Genomic DNA, 24,006 nt, shown 5'->3' on the forward strand with positions numbered 1-24,006 from the left:
CGCCGCTGAACCAGACCACCCCAGGTCCTCTCTGATCCTACACATGAGCTCATAGTATATCGCCTTGGTGACCAGGTCGGTCGCGGACTCGTAGAAACGACAGTTCTCTTGCAGTTGTTTCAGGTTCCTGTTCAAAACCACATGGGGACCAGTGCCCACGGACTGAGCTCCAGAAGGCGGCTGCGCGCTACGCGATCCAGACGCGGCCGCCGAGTAGCGGGAGGAACTTGCAGGCATTCTGGCGCTGCGGATACTGGCCTTTTGCCCCAGAGGGCGTGAGCGCCTAGTGTGTGTATCAGAGGGCTCCTCCGTTTGGACGTCGTTGAGGTCGATTGATTGTGAGCCGCTGCTGCTGCTATCGTTCCCGGCTCTGTTGCGTCTAGTGCGCTTCGCCCCTTGAGCTTCAGTCTCCTCCGCACAGATGGACTTGAATTTTGGGCAGTTCTCGAGAACTAGAAACTCCTCCCACTGGGTGAACTTAGGCTTCCATAGCGCGTTGTATTGGGACACAGATAGAGCCTTCACGTCGGCTTCGTTGCGGCCACTCTCAGCGTTGATAAGGTTGTTGCCGTAGATGCCAGCGAACCTCCTGGTGGGTGTCAGAATCCTCCCAAACTTTTTTCGGATCTGTTCCGCATCACACGGTTTGGCGCCTCTCGGCTTGAACTCATTGTAGGTCAACAAAACGTGCTTCCAAAAGCCCATCTCGGTCTGATCGGTGCCAACTACGGGGTCTGATGTGACGGCATCCCATGCCCTCGCCACAACAATCGACTCTGCTTTGGTGTAGTGCACGGACCGACTCGCTACCGCCGCTGCCGCTGCCATCCCCGTCGCCGCCGCCTCTCCCACCGCCGTCGCCGGAACATCTCGTCGGTGGGGTGTCCGGTAGGCCCGGACTCATCAGCCCCATCATCTGCTCCAACGTGAATCTATCGAAATCAGACAAAGGAGACTGGGTGCGCTGGAAAGAGTGAGAAGGGGTATCCGGACGCGGATGGTTGGTCGAGTCCATAGTGGGTCGATAATCCCCGAATGCCGATCGACCCAAATTCCTCTGATGAGAGGACTGACCCTGATATTGGGTTTGTTGCCATGGCGGGGATGTCGGTGACCACGACTGGAATGGAGAGGGACTGGGACTCGATACCCACAGCTGAGATGGCTGGGAAGAAGGATAGTATCCGTATCCCGATTCTTCAGTGCCGGGTAAATCTTCGTCTCTCCCGTGCATTTTGTATAAATTCTGTAGAGTGAAATTGGATGTGGAGTGAAAATGGGTGTGGAGTGAAAAACCCTAAAATGAAAATTGGTGGGATATTTATAAAAATAACAATTAAAAATTCGAAATTTAAAAAAAAAAAATTGGAAATCGGCGACCGCCGCGGCGGTTTCGCCGTGCAATAGATGCCGTGGCGACCACCGCGTTTCTCTCTCCTCCGGCTCGTCCTCGGCGCATTCGGGGCGAAAGCCCTTTCGCCCCACAAAAGCTGTCCGCCTCCGGAGCGGCCTCTTCCACCACAATACACAGCCGCGGCTTAGCCACGATCGGGGCGCCCGCCACGGCGCCCCTAGTGTGGATGCTCTTAGACCACCCTAATTCTGGTGAGACTATAGCAACTTTGGACCGAAAAATTGAATGAAACAAGACGACTTTGGGAAAGCCGAAAACAATTACTCCTTCAAACAAACTTAACTCGTGCCTCATCTCTCTCTCTCCAGCAGTTGTCCAATAACCTAGAATCCCACCATAGAGAGAGAAACATCACATCCCACCAACTCACCCAAACGATGAAGGCGTCGTTCAAAGCTAGATACGAGCCCGAAAAAGCCGCCGCCGCCGCCACCGTTTCCGTCAACGCCGGCGACTTCAAGCTCCGCGCCTCCCTCACCGATGCCACCGTCGTCAACGGCCCCAGCTTGAACGGCCTAGCTATCGCTGTCGAGAAGCCTGGCTTCTTCATCGTCGACTACAACGTCCCCAAAAAAGTAACCTCTAATCGCTATACCTCATTCAATTTCAGGCTGCATTCTATTTCTATCAATTTCTCGTTATCACCGCTTCCGCCGCCGCTTCGTTTTTTAAAACGCAGAAGAACTGAATCTACTCCGTCATAATCCGATGCATCTATTTTTTGAAGTGCTAATTGGTTTTATGTTTGTGTTGTGGATGTTTTTTTGAATCAATTTCGATTTGAGATTCGCTCATTTTGTTGTATTTTATTGGTTGAATTTGTAGGATGTTATGTTTCAGTTCATGAATAGTGTTAGGGTGGCAGAGAAGCCGTTGAATTTGACTTACATTCACAGCAAAGGCGACGGGCGGACAATTTTGAATGGGGCTTTGGTTATTGATTCCGGCAATAAGGTTTCGGCAAATTATGTGCTCGGCACTGGAAAAACCAAGTTGAAGTATACTTATGTTCATGGAGGGCTGACCACTTTCGAGCCGAGCTATGATTTGGGGAAGAATGCTTGGGATTTTGCTGTTACTCGGAAAGTTTATGGCGATGATGTATTGAGGGCTACTTATCAAACATCCGCTAAGAATTTTGGGCTTGAGTGGAGCCGGAGTTCGAAGCAGAATGGATCCTTTAAGGTAAAATGCAATTGTTCATTTTGTGTATGTTAATCTTTTAATTTAATATGATTGGTGACCTTATGGAATATAAGTCTTGAAAACATGCGTTTAAATTTCTTATTTCTTCGTATATATGTGGATCTAATCTCTGGAAAGGATCATATGAGGTAGTAAGAGATTGCTGCTTTTAATGATCAGTGCCTTTCGAATAAATTCAGCTTTTATGCCCTGAGTTTGAAACATATTATTCCGTGGAGGTAAGGTTCAAAGTATGGAAGAAAGAAGCGTTTTCCTCTTTTAGTGATGGCAATTATAATTACATTGTTTGAGATTTTGCACCAAACTTCGTTTATATCGGATATTGTAATTTTCTGTAACGAACTAAGTTAATTCAATTATTACTGCACACCTCATTTTTGAAGAGAAATGATTGATCCGTTTCCGCCATATTTTAGTATTAAGTTCAAACTCGAGGGATGCGATTTTATGTTGGTTTTGACATTTTTCAAGATGCCTACTTCTAATCGTGCTTAAGCGGAATCAAGAAAATTGTTGCAAGCGTTATCACAAAACATGCAGTTTTGAATAGACAATAAATGACCTCATTAGTGGGAGCCAGTACGAATCTCTAGATAAGCTGGCGAGCTTATCCTGAAAGATTTGGAATTGGCACGCAGATTTAGTGGATGATTTCTCAAGTGCATATTTGTGGTGTACCTGTTTCTGTGTGTGTTCTGATTATATTTAGGTTACTGGGGTTATCTGCCATGAACTGTGACATATGAAGCAATTCATCGTTTTGCTAGCATCAAATGCATATGTTGCCTTCCATGTTAATGGCGAGTCAACATTTGCACACTGCTTTCTTAGTTGCAGAGGGAGTGTGTATGTGTTTTGTATTGAAAACAAAATGAGGAGTCTTCCACTTTGTGTCTGCCTGAATTTTCTTAAGATCTTGGCTTAATACTCTCAGGTGCATTTTAGAAGTAAAACCAAACTAGCTGTTGTTCTTTTTAATTATTTTCTCCTGAGGTTAGATGGAATGGAAGTTGGCATTGCAAAAATGCTTGTGTTAATATATTGTGAGCTCTTATTCACTAAATCATAATTTGTGCAGATCATAGCATCCGTCAATTTGGCAGAGGAACGAAAAATACCAAAATTATGTGCTGAAACAACCTGGGACTTTGAGATGTGATCTCCTTTACTTGTGGTGCAGGGGAGCAAGATATGATGTATTTTTTACCCTTCATTTTTACAGTGTTCAATTTCATTTTGCAGTGAGCAGGTTGACAAACTGCAGCGAACTTTTAGCCACTGTAATAATAATTTCAGTTGATCAATTCATACTCTGAATTTCAGCTTACAACTTTTTCCTATTGCATCAGTCTATGATCACAGTATTTTTGAAGTTACTGCACATGGCACGTGCGAAAAAGAAATGTCACTTGGGCTGGGACGGAGGGAGTAGTATTTAATTTTGCGCACCATTACATAGGAATTGATGTGGATTGGAAGATTTGGATGATTGAAATTTGAAATGCTCTACTCATTAGGTAAGCTGCAAGGTATCGATTGACACATTTAGTTATGATCTGATCACTACAACGCAGGTTAGGAGTTTTTCTTAAACCATTCTTGTAATAACATAACTGAAAGAGTAACATGATGTGATAAAAATATTTTTCTCATGTATGGAATCGGAAATGAAGGTTTACATATGCAAGCCACTTGAAACACATGTTAGCAATGTATACCAAATACTCCCTCCGTCCTTGAAGAGTATACATTATTTCCTTTTTTGTCCGTTCCCAAAGAGTATGAACATTTCAATTTTGGAAACTTTTTTCTTTCTAATGAGGTGGGACTCATTCTTCATTAACAATACTTAAAAAACTTTATCTATCTATCTCTCTTTTACTTTACCAATAATGCATTATAACTCGTGCCAAATCCAAAGTTCATATTATTTGGGGACGGAGGGAGTATGGTTTTTTAGCATATACTACTATTGCCAAAAATCTCCCACTTATACAGAAATAAGGTCTAGGTCCTTGACACATTTAACTCCGTATCCCCCACAATACGATTAAAAGTCGACATGTCTTGTTAAGCTTTTTGCCCTTCTTCTATTCCTCTTCAAGCTCTAGCTATTTTACCCTATAATATACTCCCTCCGTCCCAAGGTATTAGACCAACTTTCATTTTTGGGATGTTCCAACATATTAGACTCGTTTCCTTTTTTAGCAAAAAGCATCTATCTTATTTTATTCTCCACTTACTTTTTTCTCTCTTCTCTCTCCTACTTTTTCCCTCTCTCATACTTTACTCTCTCCATTTTAACTATTTAAATATCAATTCCTTAAATCATGTGCCCAAAAGAAGTGAGTCTAATACTCCGGGACGGAGGGAGTACATCAAAATGAGTTCGTAATTCACTTTAGCAGAGAGATTAAAACAATGTAATACAAGACTACAATTTGATTCACATCAACCATTCGTAAGGGTGCATCAGTGCATGTCAAAAAGATTAGATTAGAGCCCATCAGATAGCTGACCACCCTCACTTCAATTATCAAGAAGGCGAATAATCACATATGGTGGTGCAATATTGTTGTCCTATGATATACCAATTGTAACTATAGAACACAGTCAAGTACGGGACATAAACACATTCACTCATATAAGTTCACTATTAAAAGAATAGTTCTACTTTCTTGCTCGCGTGATGAGAAATTGAGGATAGTATTTTAAGATCTAAAATTAAAATCCAAGTGAGGCAAAGATTTAGAGTTTTTGTTTGAATAATGTGGTATTATCCTGCTGTCAATTTGGACATGACAGATTTTGGTTTCTTTTGCATCAAAAGATGGATGAATGTGGAGATCTTTTTCACCGATAAATTTGTCTTTAAAGGTATCTCACTTTTATCTTGCTAAATTTGCCTCCTCTTCTGGATTTAGTATGCAGATTGCAATCATATTTCAAAGTTAAAGTGTTTGATGGAGAAATATCTATTATCACTTTTTGCGGCTTTCCTAGTTATCTTCATTAACTGATAGAAGCTGAAGTTATTATCTATTCCATCAAGATGGCAATTTACATATACATTGTTGTATTTGAGGAAATTAGAGATGGTTGAAGGGACAAAGAGTGATTTGGATATTGTGAGTAAATTGTCCCGCATCGGGAGCGAGAGACACAAGAATAACCAAGTGCCACTATAAAATAAGGAGGCGAATTGTCTTTCAAAAATATACAGCCGTGCGTTGAGCAGATAGCGAACTATTCTTTCACCTTTTATTAAAGTATACTGTGTGCTCGCTGTTTAAAAGTAGCATACACCATTTTTTGGAGGTGTGTTCCTGTACGGGATCCCCCAGCAATTCGTAAGTTTAAATTTTAATCTGGAAATTGTTTTTCTTCTGCTATTTTACAGTTTTTATATTTATTTTAGTGTTAAGTGATGGAGGGGAGGGTGTTATGTCATCGTAAATTAAAAGATATTTTCTTATGTCTACTTAATTAACAAAACAATACCTTTTAAAATATCGTAATATCGTGACATCACTCGAATGTGACATCTATCTCGGAGGTACTAATGGCCAAGACTCCGCGCCACCACTCTAGCGGAGGCTTGGCTGACACAGTTACCAGATCCCTCCCTCTGTAGCCGCCCCGGAGCCTCGGATGGCCTGAACTATGCCACCGTCTGATCTCCGCCCCTGATTGGAAGCAGACGACATTGCAGATTTGCAGTAATGGGAATTTGGGCCTTATAACTTAATGGGCTATTCCTTTTATTTTGTTAGATTTACTTGGGCCTTGGGCCTTTATATTTTTTGGTCTGTATGATATTGGAAGGAAATCAAGAGTCCTATAATCCTATTGACAGTGGGAAGCCAAAATTTACCACTCACCACTCTCCTACACAAATCAAATTAGCGACGTCGACGAAAGGGGGATTATTAATTGTAAAGTTAGTTTTTAATGTTTATGCCGATAGCATAAAAAAAGATCACTTTTGAGATTATAAAATTATTTGTATTTCCTTTGTGAAACACATTACAACTTGTGATTTGAGAATTGAGTTTATAAAATTATATAGTAGTGAAACACATTACAGAAATATTTGGAGACACGTTACAACCGATGAAGAATCAATGTTGCAAAGTTGAAACAAATTCATAAAACATAGTTGGTGATCCGGAGCCACAAAGTCCTATTGCTAGTTATGACGTCCAAGTACGGGATCACATTGAAGATAATACATCTCTAAGAACATCTCCAATAAGAAAAGATAAATAAAAGAGTTATATCATCTATTTAACTTCTCAAAAATTAAAATGAAATACGGCCTTCTAAAAAGTAATACATCCAAAGAGAAAAAATATATAAAAAGTTAACTTATTTTTAAAAAATTAAAATAATAGTATAAAATATATTAAAAAAACATAAGGTCCAATAACTTTTCAAATACATTCTCTTTGGAGAATGAGTTTTATGAAAAAAAGACAAATATGACAGTTATAAAATTTTATCTCTCTATTAATGGAAAAGTAAAGATATATCTTTAAAATGCGGAAAGGTATAATATCTATTCAAATATCACTCTCCTTGGAGAATGATTTTACCTATCCCCTTAGAGATGCTTTAAGGGACCTCTCCAACCAAATGTCGTGTCTTTCTGAAAACTTCGAATGGTAACAAAATAAGAAGTTTTCAATTTTTAAATGGTTCGAAAGTCATGTATGATTGGAATAGAGTATTTGAGAAATATGCATGATTTTGTTTTTGATATTTTCCTTTTAAGCCTATTAATATCAATCGTTTTGGAGATGAATTTTTTATGTCAAAAAAAAAACTCCTATAGAAAGGAAGAAAATTACAACTGATGTCAAGAGGGTTCGAACTGGGCACCTCATACAATAATGTCTATGCTTCTTACCGCTATGACCAGTGGCGGCAGGATTTTTTTTGGTGGGGGTTCCAAATTAGTGTTTTCAGTACTATGATATTTTTTAGTGCCGATGAATAAGAGAATTAATTATAAAAGTTAGAGGTATGTGTAAGGAGATTGTTGATAGATGCAACGTCAAAAAAAAAAAACTTGTTGAAAAAGAGAGTTTTTTTTAAAATATAAATTATTGAAGGAAAGAATAAGTAAAACTGAATTCTTAATATTAGCAATATAAAACGTAAAATAAAAAATAATAATAAATATGAACACATAAAGAAAAAGAAAAATTAATATTAAATGAAAGAAAATATAATAATTGCTCTTATGGTGAGAATCGAACTCTCAAATGTGTATAATAAAAATAAAATTTTTGTAAGAATCAAACTCAAATCAAATGTAAATAAAGAAAATAGGGACATTTATATGTAAGAAGAGTCAACAAAAATAAAGTGATAACTCTTAATCAAAATTAAGAGTGGAGCAAAATATAGGCCTCCGATGGGAATCAAACTCTCACTCTCACCAATCTCGGTGCTGAAGGCACAGAAGGAAACCAACTGCACTACTGAGATATTTGCTTAAAGCAATAATATACATATAGTAATAACCGAAATTTCTAGGGGTTCCATGGGTCCCCCACGGCTCTAAGTAGGTCCGCCACTGGCTATGACAAAGGCTCTGGACTTTGTTCATTTTGGAGATGAAATTGAACATGAGAAGATTGTTAAAATTGAAAATTGTAAAGATATTAGTCTCTCCGATTCTTATTAAATGTCTCATATTTTCTTATTTGAACAATCCTTAATAAATGTCTCATTTTACTTTTACTACTGTTAGTAAATGAACCTCATATTACAGTAACTCATTGTACTCATAATTATAAAACTAATATAAAAGTGAGGTCTATATTCCACTAATTTTTTCCGCCCACTTTCCTTAACAAATCAAATAATTTCTTAAAACACGCATTGGTCAAATAGTATGAAATATTTATTAGGTCAAATATATTATATGTAGATTGAAATTTTAATACTATTATTATATTTTTAAATTTTAGCACTAGCTAGCTCATTTTAAAGTCTAGTTCCGTCCATAACCTCGGGACGTGAGTCACGAAGGGAGTACTACTTCCTCTATCCTATAAATATATGGGCAATTAAATGACACAAGAATTAACGCACAATTGTTAAAATAAGAGAAAGGAGAAGAAGTGTAGTTAAAGTAGTGTTAGTGGATAGTATGATCTACATTATTATTAGTGTTTTTGGTAAAGTAAGAGAGAAGTAGAAAATGTAGATAACGTGAGAGAGATGTGGAAAAAAATTAGGTAAAATAAGAGAGATATGAATAAAAAGAAAGTAAAGTATGAGACCGGAGTGAAAAAGTGGGTAAAGTATGAGAGAAAGAGTTTCCATTTATAGAAATGAGACTATTTTTTGCGCATATCCAAAAATGGCAAAATGATACTCCCTCTGTTTCATAGTAATAGATTCATTTTGTCATTTTGGTACGTTCCATAGTAATAGAGTCATTTCCCTTAACACATTTTTCCACACTTACTTTACTCTCTCTTACTTTTTGCTCTCTTCATCTCTCTACCTTTTTCATTTTCCACTTTATTCTCCCTTTACTTAACTCACCTAACACAATTTTTCTTAATCTCCGTGCAAAAAAGAAACTTCTCCATTACTATGGAACGGATGAAATACTATTTTTCGTGGTCGGATGGAGTATATAAAAATAGGACCACCTTCACTTAGCTTTTCAACTAATTTTCTACTCCCTCAATTCCATAGTAGTGGAGAATTTTCTTTCCGGCACGAAGATTAAGAAAATGATGTGTAATTTATCAAATAAAAAGATAACAAAGTAAAAGTAAGGAAAAAGTAGAGAGAATAAAGTAAGAGAGGGGACGGTGAGAATACATTAAAAAAGTTAATTTTTATTTTTTCAGTTAGGTAGTTTGAAAAATGTAATTTCCCGCCACTTTTGGGCTCCTTGTAATTTTCTCGCGTTAAATGAACGGGTTGAGGATCCGCCTAACCCTCCGCCAGGAAGGTGTTTCAACAAAAAAAAAAAAAAGTAAGAGAGGGGAAAAAAATAGGTAAAAAGAAATGTGTTGACTTTTACTAAAAGGGGAAACGACTCCACTACTATGGAACATACCAAAATGGTAAAATGACTCCACTAATATAGAACAGAGGGAGTACTATATTTTCTTAAAACTCGTATCGGATCAAAACTCTCCTTGTATTAGTAAACATAGAGAGTATAATAGAGTAACTCAATTTAGTTGGGACGAAGAGAATACATTAAAAAAGTTAATTTCTTCTTTTTTTCATTGGAAATTTACTTTTATTCATTTTATGTGCTAGATGTGTAAGTGTAACTGTGTAACTATGTTGTTCGCACATTTTAGTTGTGGTAGTTGGCCTAGGATGCAGCATAGTGTCACGTGCAGTTGTGTTTGACTGATTGGTATGTCATAGTTTTATCTGGAGCGTACACTTGTCCAAATTTGATAAGCTCAATAAAACAATTTATACTCCATTTTCTTTCTTTTTGGTTAAAATTAATTAATGTTGAACTATACAATTGACCAACTCATCTATTCACGTTATATTATAAAATTAATACTCCATTTGTCTCAGTCTAATAGAAACATTTCTATTTTGACACATGAATTTAAGTAGTGATATTTAGTTAATTAAATTACTTCCTCCGTCCCGGCTAAGATGACACATTAGCCGGCACGGGGTTTTAAGAGTTATTGGTTAAAGTATTTAATTAGAGAGAGAGAAGGTGAGTGTAAGTATTAAAGTAGAGAGATAAAGAAAGATGTATATTTTAATAGGAGTGGAAAAAAGTGGTTGAGTGTATTAATTGGAGAAAGAAAGTTACCAAAAAAGGAAATGTGTCATCTTAGTTGGGACAAACTAAAAAGGAAAACGTGTCATCTTAAGCGGGACGGATGAAGTATTAATTACTTCATCCATGATTAAATGTCTCGTATCTGAACGATACGGGTTTGAAGAAATTGTTTGACTTTATAAATATCAATTCCTTAAATCCCGTGTCCAAAAGAAATGGTTCGATTATTTTGGAACGGAAGGAGTATTAGAAATGTTGATGGGCTAATTCTAAATTTTATTTTGATTGGCTTTAGCGGTGATAAATCTATGGTGACAAATGTTGGGACGGCGAAAGAATGTATTAAGGTTGAACTTGAAAGTTGGTAGTGAACTGAGTAAAAAAGGTGTGAAATGGAGATGGAAGAAGACTAGTGAATTGCAGCGCATGAAATTCCAAAATGTAAGAAAATCCACCATTCGTTCGGGCCAGTTGCGGATCCAGGATTTTTATTTGGGGATGCCAATAGTGCAAATAGTTAGTACATAGTAGTAAAAAAAAATTATTGCTAAAAATATTACACATTGAAATATTGTTTAATTTTAGAGTAATAGATTAATAAAAAAAATCACATAATTATTTATTATCTCCTCATTTCTTCCGAGCGAGCGAGTGACTACATTGGTCACTAGAAACTTAAAAAAATATTTTGCAATGAAAACAAATTGTCAAAGATCAAACTATCTATTCATTCCTTTTAATTTATTTGTGCATATTAATCATAACAAAACAAAATTATATAAATTCTAAGTGTCCGACCAAAATTATAATGACTGTAAAATTTAATAACATAAAAAATAATATAAACTATTACTAGAATAGAAAATATACTCATGTGTTACTGTCTAAAAATAAATTGGGGTATACAATTTAATGACTATAACATAGAATTCAAAAAAAAAAAAAGAAGTGCGATAGGAGATATTAATCAAATGTTGTGTCATATTCATAATTGGACAATAAAACTATAATGAGGCGGCATATATCATTACCACATCACTATTTCCTAGGCGGCATAATTTATGTTTCAATCAGATGCGAGATTACTTTACAAATTTTAATTAGAGATAATAGTATTAAAATTATCATTAATAATAATATAGATATAATAATAGCATTAAAAGAAAAAAAAACGGGGGTACCACTGTCCCCCCTAGTTCTACATTCCGTCCGCCAGTGGTTCGGGCCAACCCGTTTAACCCACCAACCCTAATGGGCTAACCCGTTTAGCCCATTTTGTATATGGCTTGCGAAATTTCAATTTAACCTGCTAATTTTTTTTGGGCTATTCGAACTGACCCACTGATTTTATATTAAATTGACATCCCTACTTTTTATGCAAGTAGATTTAATATTCACGTGTCACATAGAAGTTTAAATTGTTGATTTCAATTTATTACTCCCTCCATTTCACAATAAGAGTCATATTTTGTCATTTCAGTCCATTCTATAACAAGAGTCACATTTTGTACTTATATTATAAATGGTAAGTAGGTCTCATATTCCACTAATTCACTTTACTCACAATATATTATAAAATTAATATAAAAAATGGCGTTATATTCTATTAATTTTTCTAATCCATTTGTAAAAACTTGTGTCTAAACCGAATATAACTTTTATTGTGTGTCTAAACCAAATGTGACTCCCTGTTATTTGACTTAGAGCACTCCCAATGGGGGTGGCGAAAATCCGGCGAAAAATCGCCGAACATCGCCGGATTATCGCCGGCCGTTGTGGTGAAATCGGCGATAATTCGGCGATAATCTTACCGTTATTTCGCCAAGCGGCATTTTTTCGCCGGATTATCGCCGAGCGATCGCCGGCCACTGTGGGCGACGCTCGACGATAAATCGGCGATATTTAAATTTTTTTTTTTTTTTTTCGGCCCAACGGCTATTTTTACATCCCACCCCTATAAATATTTCCTCCACTTCCTCCATTCATCATCCACAATCTTCATTCTCTCCATTTTCAATCTCTTCTCCCAATCTTCAATCTTCATCAATCTTCCAAAAATTATGAGCTTTTGGAAGAAAAATTCCCGCTCGGGTAAGGGTAAGGGTAAGGGGAAAGAGTCGAGTTCACAAATTCCCAACACGGATGAAGCAAACGAGCAGTGGATGCACTCGTTGTTGGCGATGGGTTCTCCTCCCGGCCAACTTCCATACGCGGGTCCGTCTCCTTTGCAGACTCCTCCGGCGCGGAGACTTTCTCCGTACTTCAACTCTGCCGGCAGAATGCCCTCTCCAGCCGACGATGTGTATCGGCCCCAGTTCGACACCCCCGGATCAACCCCAGGCGACCAAGAATCTCAGGCCGCGACACTGAGCGCGGAGGACTTCGAGGTGGAAGAAACGCCCACCGAGCCGCCTTCTAGGAGCGGGAGGGGGAAGGCGCCGGCGTCGTCGGCTGCGACTGATACGGGTTCCGATGAGAGGCCGAAGCGGGTAAGGACTACTTACACTCTGCAAGAGTCCGAGCTGATAGCCACCTGCTGGGCGGACACGTCACAGAACGCGGAGCGCAACAACTACCAGACTGAGATCATATTCTGGGAGCGGGTTGCCGCGAAGTACAGGAGCCACAAGACTGCCTCAATGAAGGACCATGGCAGCGAGGCGATCCGTCGGCATTGGGAGCGCCTCATGAGGGACTGCGGCCACTTCAACGGTATTTATTCTAACTTGTTGGCGAACATGCCCAGTGGTCAGAACGAGCATATGGTCCGAGATGAGGCCATGCAGAGGTATTGTGGCCAGTACTTGTCGAAGGGGTTCAAGTATTGGAACATCTACGATAAGCTGAAGGATCTCCCCAAATTCCGGACGGGGATGCACGTCGCGCTGCACGGGAAATCGGTGTGCTCGCGACTTAGCGTTTCGGAGAGCGAGGGGAGCGCGACCCACATCGACTTGAGTGGGGATGGTCCGCACGAGCGCCCGGAGGGAGCGAAGAAGGCGAAGGAGAGGCGGAAGGGGAAGGGCACAACGTCGGAAGTCGAGTCGGAACCCCACATCGACTTAGAAAAAGCCACTTATTCGAGCAATGTCGCCAATCTGACGCAGATGTACACGCTGTACTTCACCGGCGGCGGGACCCCTGAAGAAAAGGCGGCCCTCTGGAAATGCATCCAAAGCCTGCAGATTACGATGGGCCTCGATCCCGACGCCCCTCCGGCCCCTCCGTCTTAGTTTTTTTTTTTTTAAATCTTTGTTTATTTGCGTTTTTTATTTGTAGTTTTTTTTTTTTCGTTGTATTATATTTTCCAATGATTAATACAACGATGAATTGTTCATTATTAGTCTATTTATTAAATACATTTGTAGGGAAAATTAAATAATATAAAAAATAATGATGTAAAAATGAAATGTTGAGTTAGGGAGAAATAAGGGAGAAATAAGGGAGAAACCAATGTAGCAGTTGGCTAAAAACTGGGGATAAAATGTGATGCTGATGTGGCGCTGATGTGGCAGGAGTTAGGGAGAAATAAGGGAGTGCAATTGGGAGTGCTATTAGAGATTATTAAAAAGAAAACATTGTTTCACATTTCACTCCAAACACCAAAAAAATAAAAAAGGCATTTAAAGAGATTAAGGTTGAATATAGTAATGACACGTGGCTGTTCAGTCTTAACCATTAAGTCTCGACTCTTGATCCTATAAAAGGTCTTCACCTTCACCGTAAATATCTCACCAACACCAAACCAACCCATAGAGCATCATGGATCGTCGACACCACCACCCCGGCGGCGGCCACCACCACCACCACCACCACCCACCACCCCCTCCGGTGCACCACCACAGCCCTCCACCCCCTCCTGTAGTACACCACCACCATCATCCAACTCCGGTGGTGGTGGTCCCCACACCAGCTCCTCCCCCCCGCGTGGTGGTAGTCGACCACCACCACCACTCTCCTCCGCCAGTGCACAGCGGCGACATCTTCAGCGGACCCTCCGTCAAGATGTACTGCAAGGCCGATTCCACCTACTCTCTCTCCATCAGTCACGGCAAGGTCATCCTTGTTCGCTCAAATCCCTCCGACCCTCTCCAGGTCAAACATCAAAACCCCTAAATCTCTCTATCTTTCTCTTTTTGTTGACTAATTATAAATTCAAATTCATTGGTTTCAGCACTGGATAAAAGATGAAAAGTATAGCCACACAGTGAGGGATAAAGACGGGTTGCCGAGTTTTGCGTTGATCAACAAAGCTACTGGTCAAGCCTTGAAGCACTCTATTGGTCCAAACCATCCTGTAAACTCTCTCTCCCTTTCTTTCTTTTTCGATCTATAGTATTAATTAATTTCGTTTCCAGTATTTCATTTTGGACTATTGTAATTATCTAGCTTTGACTGTTTGCGATATGTATTCCTTTCTTTTCCATGTAGTAAAGATGTTTCTTTTCGCCATGACATTTAAGAAATTGTGATAAAAGTGAGTTAAGTGAAGAAAATAAAGTAGGAAAGTAAAAAAGATAGATAGATGAATGGAGAATAAATTCGGAGAGACCAAAGTAAGAGAAAAGAAATAAGTTTTTTTTTTCAAAAAAAAGAAATGACTCAGCTATAACTGGATCTCCAACAACAAATTGAGATGATTTTTCCTCGTTGGGATATAAATTTTGCTGTAACTCGATTGTTGAATGGTAGATATATATGTCATATGTGTAAATTAAAACACGGGTTCGTTAATAAAGTGGTTGAGATGTAATTAATATACTGGCCTTTTTCACAAACCTTTACTTTTATTTTGGATATTGAATTCTAAGTTTGTGATTGGTATATGTTGACTGTGAATAACTCATTAAGCAAAGTGATTGAGCCTTTGAATGAAGAGATATGATCAAAGAGTTTATAGATTGATCGATCGTAGATTAGCCAATATTTCTTTTTGAGTAATATATAATACACGATCCATAAGTGGAAAATGTATGTTCACATATCAACTAATATTAGGGGTAATAATTTGGGGCAATAACAAGTCTAGGAAAATTTTTAGTGCTCAACTCTTATGTCCAATTACCACAAATTGAAATATGCTATATATGAGCAATAGTGAGAATTAGTGTGTTTGAATATGGCAGGTGCAACTTGTTCAATACAATCCCAATACTCTTGATCAGTCCATCTTATGGGCCGAGAAGGAGCTGGGTGATGGGTACCGGGCCGTGCGAATGGTGAACAACATTCGCCTGAATTTCGAGGCTCTCCACGGTGAGAGACACCATGGTGGGGTCCACGATGGCACCACAGTCGTGCTCGGGGAATGGAAAAATGGAGAGAACCAGCACTGGAGGATTGACTTCCACTGTAAGTCATATTAGAATACAAGATACTCTATAAGATACTTCATTTGTCCTACTATAAGTGGTTCGTATTCCTTTTTTGGCGGTCCCATTATAGATCCTTTCCTTTTTAGCAAAAAAAATAGTACTATCTTTATTCTCTCTTACTATATTCACTTTCTATTTCTCCCAATTACCTTGTTCTATGTACACTTTACTCACTTTTAAATTTTATACCCCAAAAAAATGCATCACTTATAATGGGACGAAGAGAATACATCTTCTTATTAGTATCAAAATTGTTTCACAACTCTTTTATGTACTCTCTAGGATACATATGCTGTTGCTGCTGCTACCGGAAGCTGTTAGTTTTGCTGGCTTTTCTGATAATGTACGCATCATCTCTTCACCGGTGTCGATCATACCTTGATTTGGTGGCCTTGAAGTTATGTATGCATTGTAGCTTCAATAATAAACACACTAGTGTAATTACATATGAGTAGGTTGCTGGATCCTTGAACCTGTACTAGCTACTTTATATGCCTAGTAGTATCTTATTCGTAATCTTATCAACATTAACAATATGCTTAGTACCTTTGGTAATAGTATAAGTTTTATTAAGACGTTTCCAGTTGTTTTGGACTTCATTCCATGTGTGGGATTTACATAATTTCGTTCCCGGTAGATTTTATGAAGTTGAAATAACTGAGTGTATATATAGTCTTTATAACTGAATTCATCACTCATGTCTTTTCATTCATAAGAAATGACAATTATATATGTAAGAGGTTTGTCAATTGCTAACTTTCTTAAGTTGCTATAACTCTGGTAATTCATTAACGCAATATATTAAAAATGTCAACACGATGACATTAAATTGTCTAACACATAATTTTGTTGACGTTTTAATGTGATCGTGCTGACATTTTTAATACACTGCATTGATGAGTTAACAACTTAAAAAGTTAGTAACATAACGTGCATGTAAAATATAAAATACATTGTTATACACGTGATGGTTCGTCAAGACGAGTTGACTTACCCAAGTTTTTATTGCGCAGACGTTGTGTAATTTCTAAAAATAGGATTAGACGGTATTTACTATTTTGACAAGAAAATATTCGATTAGAGGTTTTTCATAATTTATTCAATACAATAAGTAATGGAGGAGTAAAATTTATTGATGAATAGTCATTTCAAAATGAAAATAGTGCACTATTATATTGGTGTCATTTTACAAAATGCAACAATAAAGGATGTATAATCTTAAACCAGGTATTCCATCGTCGTGCGAACAACACCCAATCCATCAACATATGACTATATTGGGGTCATTTTCACAAATTGCGTTGATCAGACTAGATTCTAACAATTTCCTCTAGGTTTCTCTGTCTCACGAGATATCACAACTTGACCCAGCCATCCAACCGATGTGCGATCAACACCAATCCTTCCATTATCCCTTTGGTAGACTATGGATAACCGATTAGTCGGTCTCTAACTCTATCTCTATCTCTTTCCGACGTTGTACTGATTGCTTCACCATCTTCCTTTCCTTTCCGAAAAGCCGCTCCATTGTGTCGCCCTACACCTTCTCTTCGACGTTCGACTTCGATACTGTTGACTGCTTTCTTTACGTTTTTATAGTTATTGTCTTCCATGTGATTTCATTACCAATTATACTGCTGCACTGTATGTCTATTCTCTTATAGATAGTAGTGTTTTTTTGGTTTCTATTGTGTGAAATTGAATTGCATACCCTAAAAATCACAACAAACGCCTTCTTGAATTCACCACAACCACGTGCAATCACCTTTCCAAACCATTCATCACATTTTTTTTTCACAACAAAGTATGAATGGTCGCTACAGGATGTAAGAACTATCATGCTACTAGTTCTTCTGATTTTTTCTTTTCCTTCATAACTTTTTACTGTAAGTTTTATGTCGCACAAATATGAAATGTGATTGAATCCTAAATAGAATCAAATTCTTTAATACTCCCTCCGTTGCTTCATAGTTGAGTCATTTTTCTATTTCGGGAAGTTCTTTCATAGTTGAGTCATTTCCATATATAATAACTTTTTTTTCTCATTCTTACTTTACTCTTTCTTACTTTATTCTCTCTACTTTATTCACTTTTTACTTTATTCTCTCAACGTTTTTCTCTTTCTTACTTTTTTATCTATTTATTTAACATACTCAACATTCCTTTCTTAAACTCCGTGCTGAAAAGTTTCGCCTCAATTATGAGGGAACGGAGGGAGTATAATACATAAACTTGGTATCAGACACATTTCCTTAATTAATTATCTATCAATTGAATATATTGATTTGAACGGGATATTTCCTAATTAGTCATTAATCTTGACTAATATTATTATGTTTCATATTAGTGTACTGCTATTAAGCAAAATTTAGATATTTATATATAGCGTCTTGATTAACATTAATTTAGTCAAAAATATATATGGTTATGATTGCCATAAATTTGACATTAATTATGTCATTAACTAATAAAATCAAATCAATTGTTATTAATTATTTAATTTGATTTTGGTATTACTTGACAAAAAAGAAACATCATAATTAAATAGTCACTTTGATAAAAAGACATTAATTGTTTGTTATTAGAGTTTGTCATCTCTCTGGCGATAAATACAAGTGTGGTGATCTCTTCATATCACACATTACAGAGAATACATAAACGAGCGAAAGAGAGAGAAACAAATCCTTAGAGTTGTAGTTGCATCACTTAGACATGCCCAAGGTTCTGGAACCGCCCATTATAGTTCAGAAACCGCCGGTTCTGGTTTCGGTTTCGAAAAATCTCTAACCGAAACCGAACCTTGAGCATATTTTGCGGTTACAGATCCGGTTCAAAAACCGCTGGTTCTGGTTTTGGTTCCGAACCAGAGGTTTTTTGGAGTTCGGTTCAGCTGCGGATGCCGGATTTTGGCGACTTTTTGTAGTTCCGATTCAGTTTCACGATTTTCTCACGGTTTTTTGCATAAAATGTTAGGAGTTACTTTGTATTAAATTCATTTTTAGAAGGAGACATTAGTTTCCAAGTTGCAACCTACAAATTATGAAATCACCTTCGTGATAATTTAATAATTCTTGAAACCATAGCCGGCGTAGTTTGGAAATTGATGAATAGTAGAATTAAAGTTATTGAATTTTCGGTACGGTGTACCTTACCGAAACCACCATACCTAATACCTTACTATAAATTCTGTATGCAATAAAAATCTTACATTTACCTTAGCAAAATTTTCGGTATACCGATGTTCGGTACGATATACCTTATTTTCGGTATGACGAATTTTTATACCGCTACTGTACCTCATTTTCAGTATACCGTACTGAACTTCATTATACCGTACTTTTGTGGTATACCTCCTTTCAACATCAAATGAAAATAGATAATTTGAGTTTTTAGAATATAATTTATATTTTATAATCTAAAAATATAAAATATATTTTATAGATAATTATATTTATGGTATATATCTTAATTTACGGTATGCAACGGTATACCGTGGTATATGCAAATTATACCGTTACCTTACCGAAATGGAGTATTTCATTAGGGTATCATACCGTACAGAGAATCAAGGTATATCAAAAATTTGATATTTTCGATAATATTTTCAGTACGATATGACTTGTATTACAGTATTTCGTATTTTTCCCCGGACTAGCCTTAGTCTAGAATCCAAATTCTATTTTCGTCCCAAAAAGACCGTGAGGTGGATGTTGGGTTTGTGTGATGTTCTCGTTTCTCATTATTTAATAGAAATTAGACTTAAGTAGACTCTCCGGAAATAATTTGCTATAGCTCAGAAATACTCCTTCCGTTCATAAAAATAGAGCAATTTGTGTATGACATGGATTTTAATGTAGAATTGGTAAAATAAGATAGAAGAGAAAAAAGTAAGTGAGAAGTAGTGATAGTGAAATAATATGTAGGGTTATTATTTGTTGAAATTTTTTCATAAATGAATGTGCTCTGTGTTTGTGGACGGAAAAAAAAATGGTAATTGTGCATAGTTTTGTCAAAACGCTGTTCACACTTTGCAGAGCTTGTTTGTCTACCTCATAATCTCAGAAACCCCATGAATGTATGGGAGAGAAAGTTGCTAACTAACCCCCTTCTCTTTCTCTCTCTTCACATGCACAATTCGCCACTGCAGTCATCTTTTGAATAGCTCCAACCTCCAATCCTCGCTAATTAACTTCCAATGCTACTATTCCCCTCCAAATCAGTGAGTCCTTTTTTTTTCTTTAAATTCTTTTTGCTTGGAACAATCAATTCCTTTTCAATCATGTAACCGCTACTTTGTACTACTTCGCCTCTTTTCTTTGTTGCGTAATTCAGCTTACTTGAATTGCTTGGGGAATTTTTAATGAAAACTAACTTTCTATTTCTTAGTTTCGTATGTTTTTGCTTATAATGATTCAAGCTTGCAACAAGATCTGGCATAAATTATAAAGAATTCAAGCAATAATTTAATTTATTTCTGGTAATTCTGTGGTTCTTAAAGCTTGCGTATCTAGGGCCCTTGTTTAATGTTTTGAACGAAAAGTTATTTATAATTATTATTCGAAGCTGACAAATTTTTCTGTTTTGACAAGATGACATAATTAGAGGTGTAATTTTTTTTATTATACTTTAGTCTAAGTCAGTTGTTAATTGAACTTATAATAGCAATCTTTGGGTATCTTATTGTTTTTTGACTTAATCCTTGTTTTTCTTAACAACTTTGACTATAGACAAGACTCTAGAAATTTCCTTGATCTCATTTAATTGTTAGATGAAGATGTAGTCTCTGGTTCTCTCTTTGCAAAATTGTCATGACTTTCAATTAATAGAAAAACATCAACTTGACTCTGAATTGATGAGAAGTTTTGAGTTAAGTTTGAGATACATATTGGCTACGACCGACGAACAAGAACATAAACTAGAACAATAAATTCTGATATTGAAAGAACACGACAGAAACGGTAAATATCTGAATGGAATTAATAGAACTGTAACTCTAGAAGAAATACACCAAAATAATCCTCACGAAGAGGCCACAGTCTTCAACCGTCCAAGTGATCTCGCAAAAGATTCACTGCTCTCATTCTTAAGTGCTATTTATAATAATCTTATATCCCTATAATATCAAATCAAATCGTAACTAATTAAGTAAATAAAATCTAATCAAATCCTAACTAATTAATAATTAAGAATAAAGATAAGTCCAAATCTCATTCTATATCAAATTCATTTGCTGATCTACTGCATATCACATTTGTAGAAACTTGAATAGATAAGTGCATAAGAAAAGAGAGGTGAAGAAGCTACTTTGGTTATAGTAATTGTTAGTGGCTTCTACTTACATAATCTTAGCTATTGTGTGAATCTTTCTATTTAAATTCTTATTCAACAGCTCTGAACTAATATTTATTTCTTATAGTAGAAATTGAGACAAACCAACTTTTTGTGTCCTCGTCCAACTCATTCAACTGCTCGACATGCGATATTTATGCAAAATAAAGTTCCAGGAAGTATGTTGTGTTGAGATGTGTTTGAATAAATGAATGGATCTATTTTGAAACTGGATTCATCACCTAAGCAACATAATTTGACAAAAGTTGGAATTTGGAGGGAATATTACATACTCCATCTGTCCCATAAAAATATGTGCACTTTCCGTTTTCGTCCGTCCCATATAAATATGAGTGTCTCAATTTATTACCCCCCTATACATCAAGTTATTTACAACTTATACCACCATCAAAACACTAATAATAATGTTGGTCCCACTATCCACCAACACTACTTTAACTACCCTTCTCCTCCTCTCTCGTACTTTACCAATTTTGGCTTAATTCCCGTGCCATATCATATGCCCATATTTTTATGGAATGAAGGGAGTAATATTTTAAAATGCGCTTTTCTCAGAAGAATGTTTATAATAAACTGGGAATAGACTTTAACAGCAAAATTTATTACTATTTTCAAAGCTACATAAAATCCTGTTGTTATACTTTGTTAGTATGGTAGCAAACTAGCATAGTTTCGGATGCAGATTGTGTTTTTCTTTTCTTCCCTGCTGTATCTTAGTATAGAAGCATAAAAAAGTATGGAAAAAGTATTCTGAGAATCTGAAGAACAGTCAACTTCTTCCTTTCGAGGGCCATCAGTCTTACACACTGCTAATGCAGAATTTTGGTTGTTTTGTTGGACGTGTGATGCTGGTCTCTTTCAAGAATACTTTTCCAATTATTCATTCATTTGACACAGAAAGGCTCAAAGGCCTTCTAAATCTTTGCCTGAGAATGGCTTCGTTGAGCTCTAGCTTTGGTTTTGAATTTCTTCACGAATAACAAGACTTGTCGTATTTTTTTTCTGGTTAATAGAATCCCCTATGTTAAGCACTTGCATTTAATGGTACACTGTATACATGTATTCCTTAGTCTCAAGTTCCACTTTCTGATATACTCTGAACTCTCTGACAAGATCTTGGAATAAAAGATCAATGATAGTGTTCATGATTTGTTTTTAGGTTTCTTTCTGAGCTGTTACTTCTTTTGCTTTGTTATTTTGGTTTTAGGCTCACATCTTTTTTTGTGCAAATGTAGAACGTCTAGCAGGCCTAGATTGAAGTGTGTTTATTCATCAAAGCAAAATGAAATTAAGATCAAATAAAGGGTGGAAGTCCATAGTGCCACTCCGTTTGACTGAAAAATCAGCCCGGCATTTTTGTTTCTTTTCGAAAGTGAAGTCAGATAATGATAGTTCCGAAAGCACTCCGGTGTATCTGAACGTATATGACTTGACACCCATGAATGGTTATGTCTATTGGGCTGGCCTAGGTATATTTCACTCTGGGGTCGAAGGTATGTTTTGCTCACAATGTATTTACCAACCGTGTCTATTTCATGGTTTATAACTATAAAGATTGCTATGTTGAATTTGTTCTGTGCCTTTTCTTTTGCATTGTTGCTTGATGCATGAACATGTACTTCAAAAGAATATTCTTTCTGACCAATTTTGTTCATACTTCACAGTCCATGGCATAGAATATGCATTTGGAGCTCATGATTATTCATCTAGTGGTGTCTTTGAGGTCGAACCTCGCCAGTGCCCTGGATTTAAATTTCGGAAGTCCATATTCGTTGGTACTACATCATTGGATGCAACTCAAATTAGGGAGTTTATGGAACGTCAAGCTGCAAATTACAATGGCGATACGTATCACTTGATTGTAAAGAATTGCAACCATTTCTGCAAGGACACTTGTTACAAGTTAACAGGAAAAAGAATCCCAAAATGGGTAAATCGTCTGGCCAAGTTAGGTATGTTTTTCGTTGGTTATTGGTAATTTTGGCTTTGTTTTCATTCGTACCCTGACCTCCTTTATGTTCCAAAAATTGGTCTAAAATTATTGTTTTGAGGGATTGATTAGATAGAGATATTAAAAGAGCAGAGAATTTTGACACTCGACTAGTACACAATTGTTCCATGGTGAAACTCGTTAGAAGCTACCAAGACATGAGCTTTAAAGAAATATGAAATGTTCGCTTATTCGATTTCTTGTGCACTTAGGTTCAATCTTCAACTGTGTTTTACCCGAGGCCCTTAAAATTACTGCTGTGCAACATGAGCCAAAATTCCAACCGAACAACAATAGTGAGAAAACAAGGCTTAGAAGCACTTTCAGCTGTCTTTCCTCAATTTCATCAAGGCAAAAGCAGTTGTCCACTTCGTCTTTGCTACTACAATCCCCCTTGAAAGGATGCCTACGACCATGGGAACTAAGAAGGTCTGCTAATGGCTCACTCAAGGAAAGGTAAGAGGAAAGGTCTACTTAGAAATGTCTTGGTGGGAATATCCAAGTGGTTTCTTGGGATTCTTTTGTTATCTGTATTGCAGTTGAGCAAAATAGCGTTTTTGTGCACAAATCATGAAGCATTCATTCGTCTCCCTCTTGGTTATTCTTTTCGTCATTGTAGATGTGTCTTGTCTATGTCAATATAGTATAGTGATTGATGTAAATCAACTAATCCCATGTCAAGTGTGGAGTATTGTCGTGTGTGGGCACGATGTTTGATCATGTAGACTCTACCCCGTTAGTCCATAGTATTAGCAGTTTAGGGTGCAAACTGTATTTGCTCGATGTACGATTCTAGCTGATGCAAATGCATAGCATGTACAGAAACAATGTTCTCTTTATGGAAATGGATTCTTGAATCTTCAGAAAGCTGTGTTTTGTG

General features: G+C 37.0%; 3 protein-coding genes and 1 non-coding gene across 4 annotated transcripts; all 4 read left to right on the forward strand.

The window, feature by feature from the left end:
- The first annotated feature begins 1,678 nt into the window (after positions 1 to 1,678).
- On the forward strand, positions 1,679 to 3,950 carry LOC125202443 (outer envelope pore protein 24A, chloroplastic-like). Its single transcript, XM_048100837.2, has 3 exons — positions 1,679 to 1,989; positions 2,240 to 2,599; positions 3,699 to 3,950. The coding sequence occupies exons 1-3, from the start codon at positions 1,792 to 1,794 to the stop codon at positions 3,777 to 3,779; spliced, it is 639 nt and encodes a 212-aa protein (XP_047956794.1). The 5' UTR covers positions 1,679 to 1,791; the 3' UTR covers positions 3,780 to 3,950.
- Positions 3,951 to 5,840: 1,890 nt separating this feature from the next.
- LOC125202927 (U5 spliceosomal RNA) lies at positions 5,841 to 5,957 on the forward strand. The gene has a single exon (XR_007173257.1). It is a non-coding gene; the product is annotated as a U5 spliceosomal RNA (small nuclear RNA).
- An 8,202-nt stretch (positions 5,958 to 14,159) lies between these two features.
- On the forward strand, positions 14,160 to 16,386 carry LOC125202629 (ricin B-like lectin R40G3). The gene is made up of 4 exons (XM_048101077.1): positions 14,160 to 14,507; positions 14,587 to 14,709; positions 15,539 to 15,764; positions 16,070 to 16,386. Coding segments are annotated over exons 1-4 (684 nt in total). The 5' UTR covers positions 14,160 to 14,174; the 3' UTR covers positions 16,072 to 16,386.
- Positions 16,387 to 19,801: 3,415 nt separating this feature from the next.
- LOC125201095 (deSI-like protein At4g17486) lies at positions 19,802 to 23,993 on the forward strand. The gene is made up of 4 exons (XM_048099017.2): positions 19,802 to 20,006; positions 22,372 to 22,629; positions 22,801 to 23,088; positions 23,339 to 23,993. Exons 2-4 carry the CDS (start codon positions 22,419 to 22,421, stop codon positions 23,584 to 23,586), a joined length of 747 nt encoding a protein of 248 aa, XP_047954974.1. The 5' UTR covers positions 19,802 to 20,006; positions 22,372 to 22,418; the 3' UTR covers positions 23,587 to 23,993.
- Positions 23,994 to 24,006: the final 13 nt, after the last annotated feature.

This window comes from Salvia hispanica, chromosome 2 (assembly GCF_029641045.1).
Source record: "Salvia hispanica isolate PSC_SH4W2 chromosome 2, Shi_PSC_v1, whole genome shotgun sequence".
In the NCBI taxonomy this organism is placed as follows: domain Eukaryota; kingdom Viridiplantae; phylum Streptophyta; class Magnoliopsida; order Lamiales; family Lamiaceae; genus Salvia; species Salvia hispanica.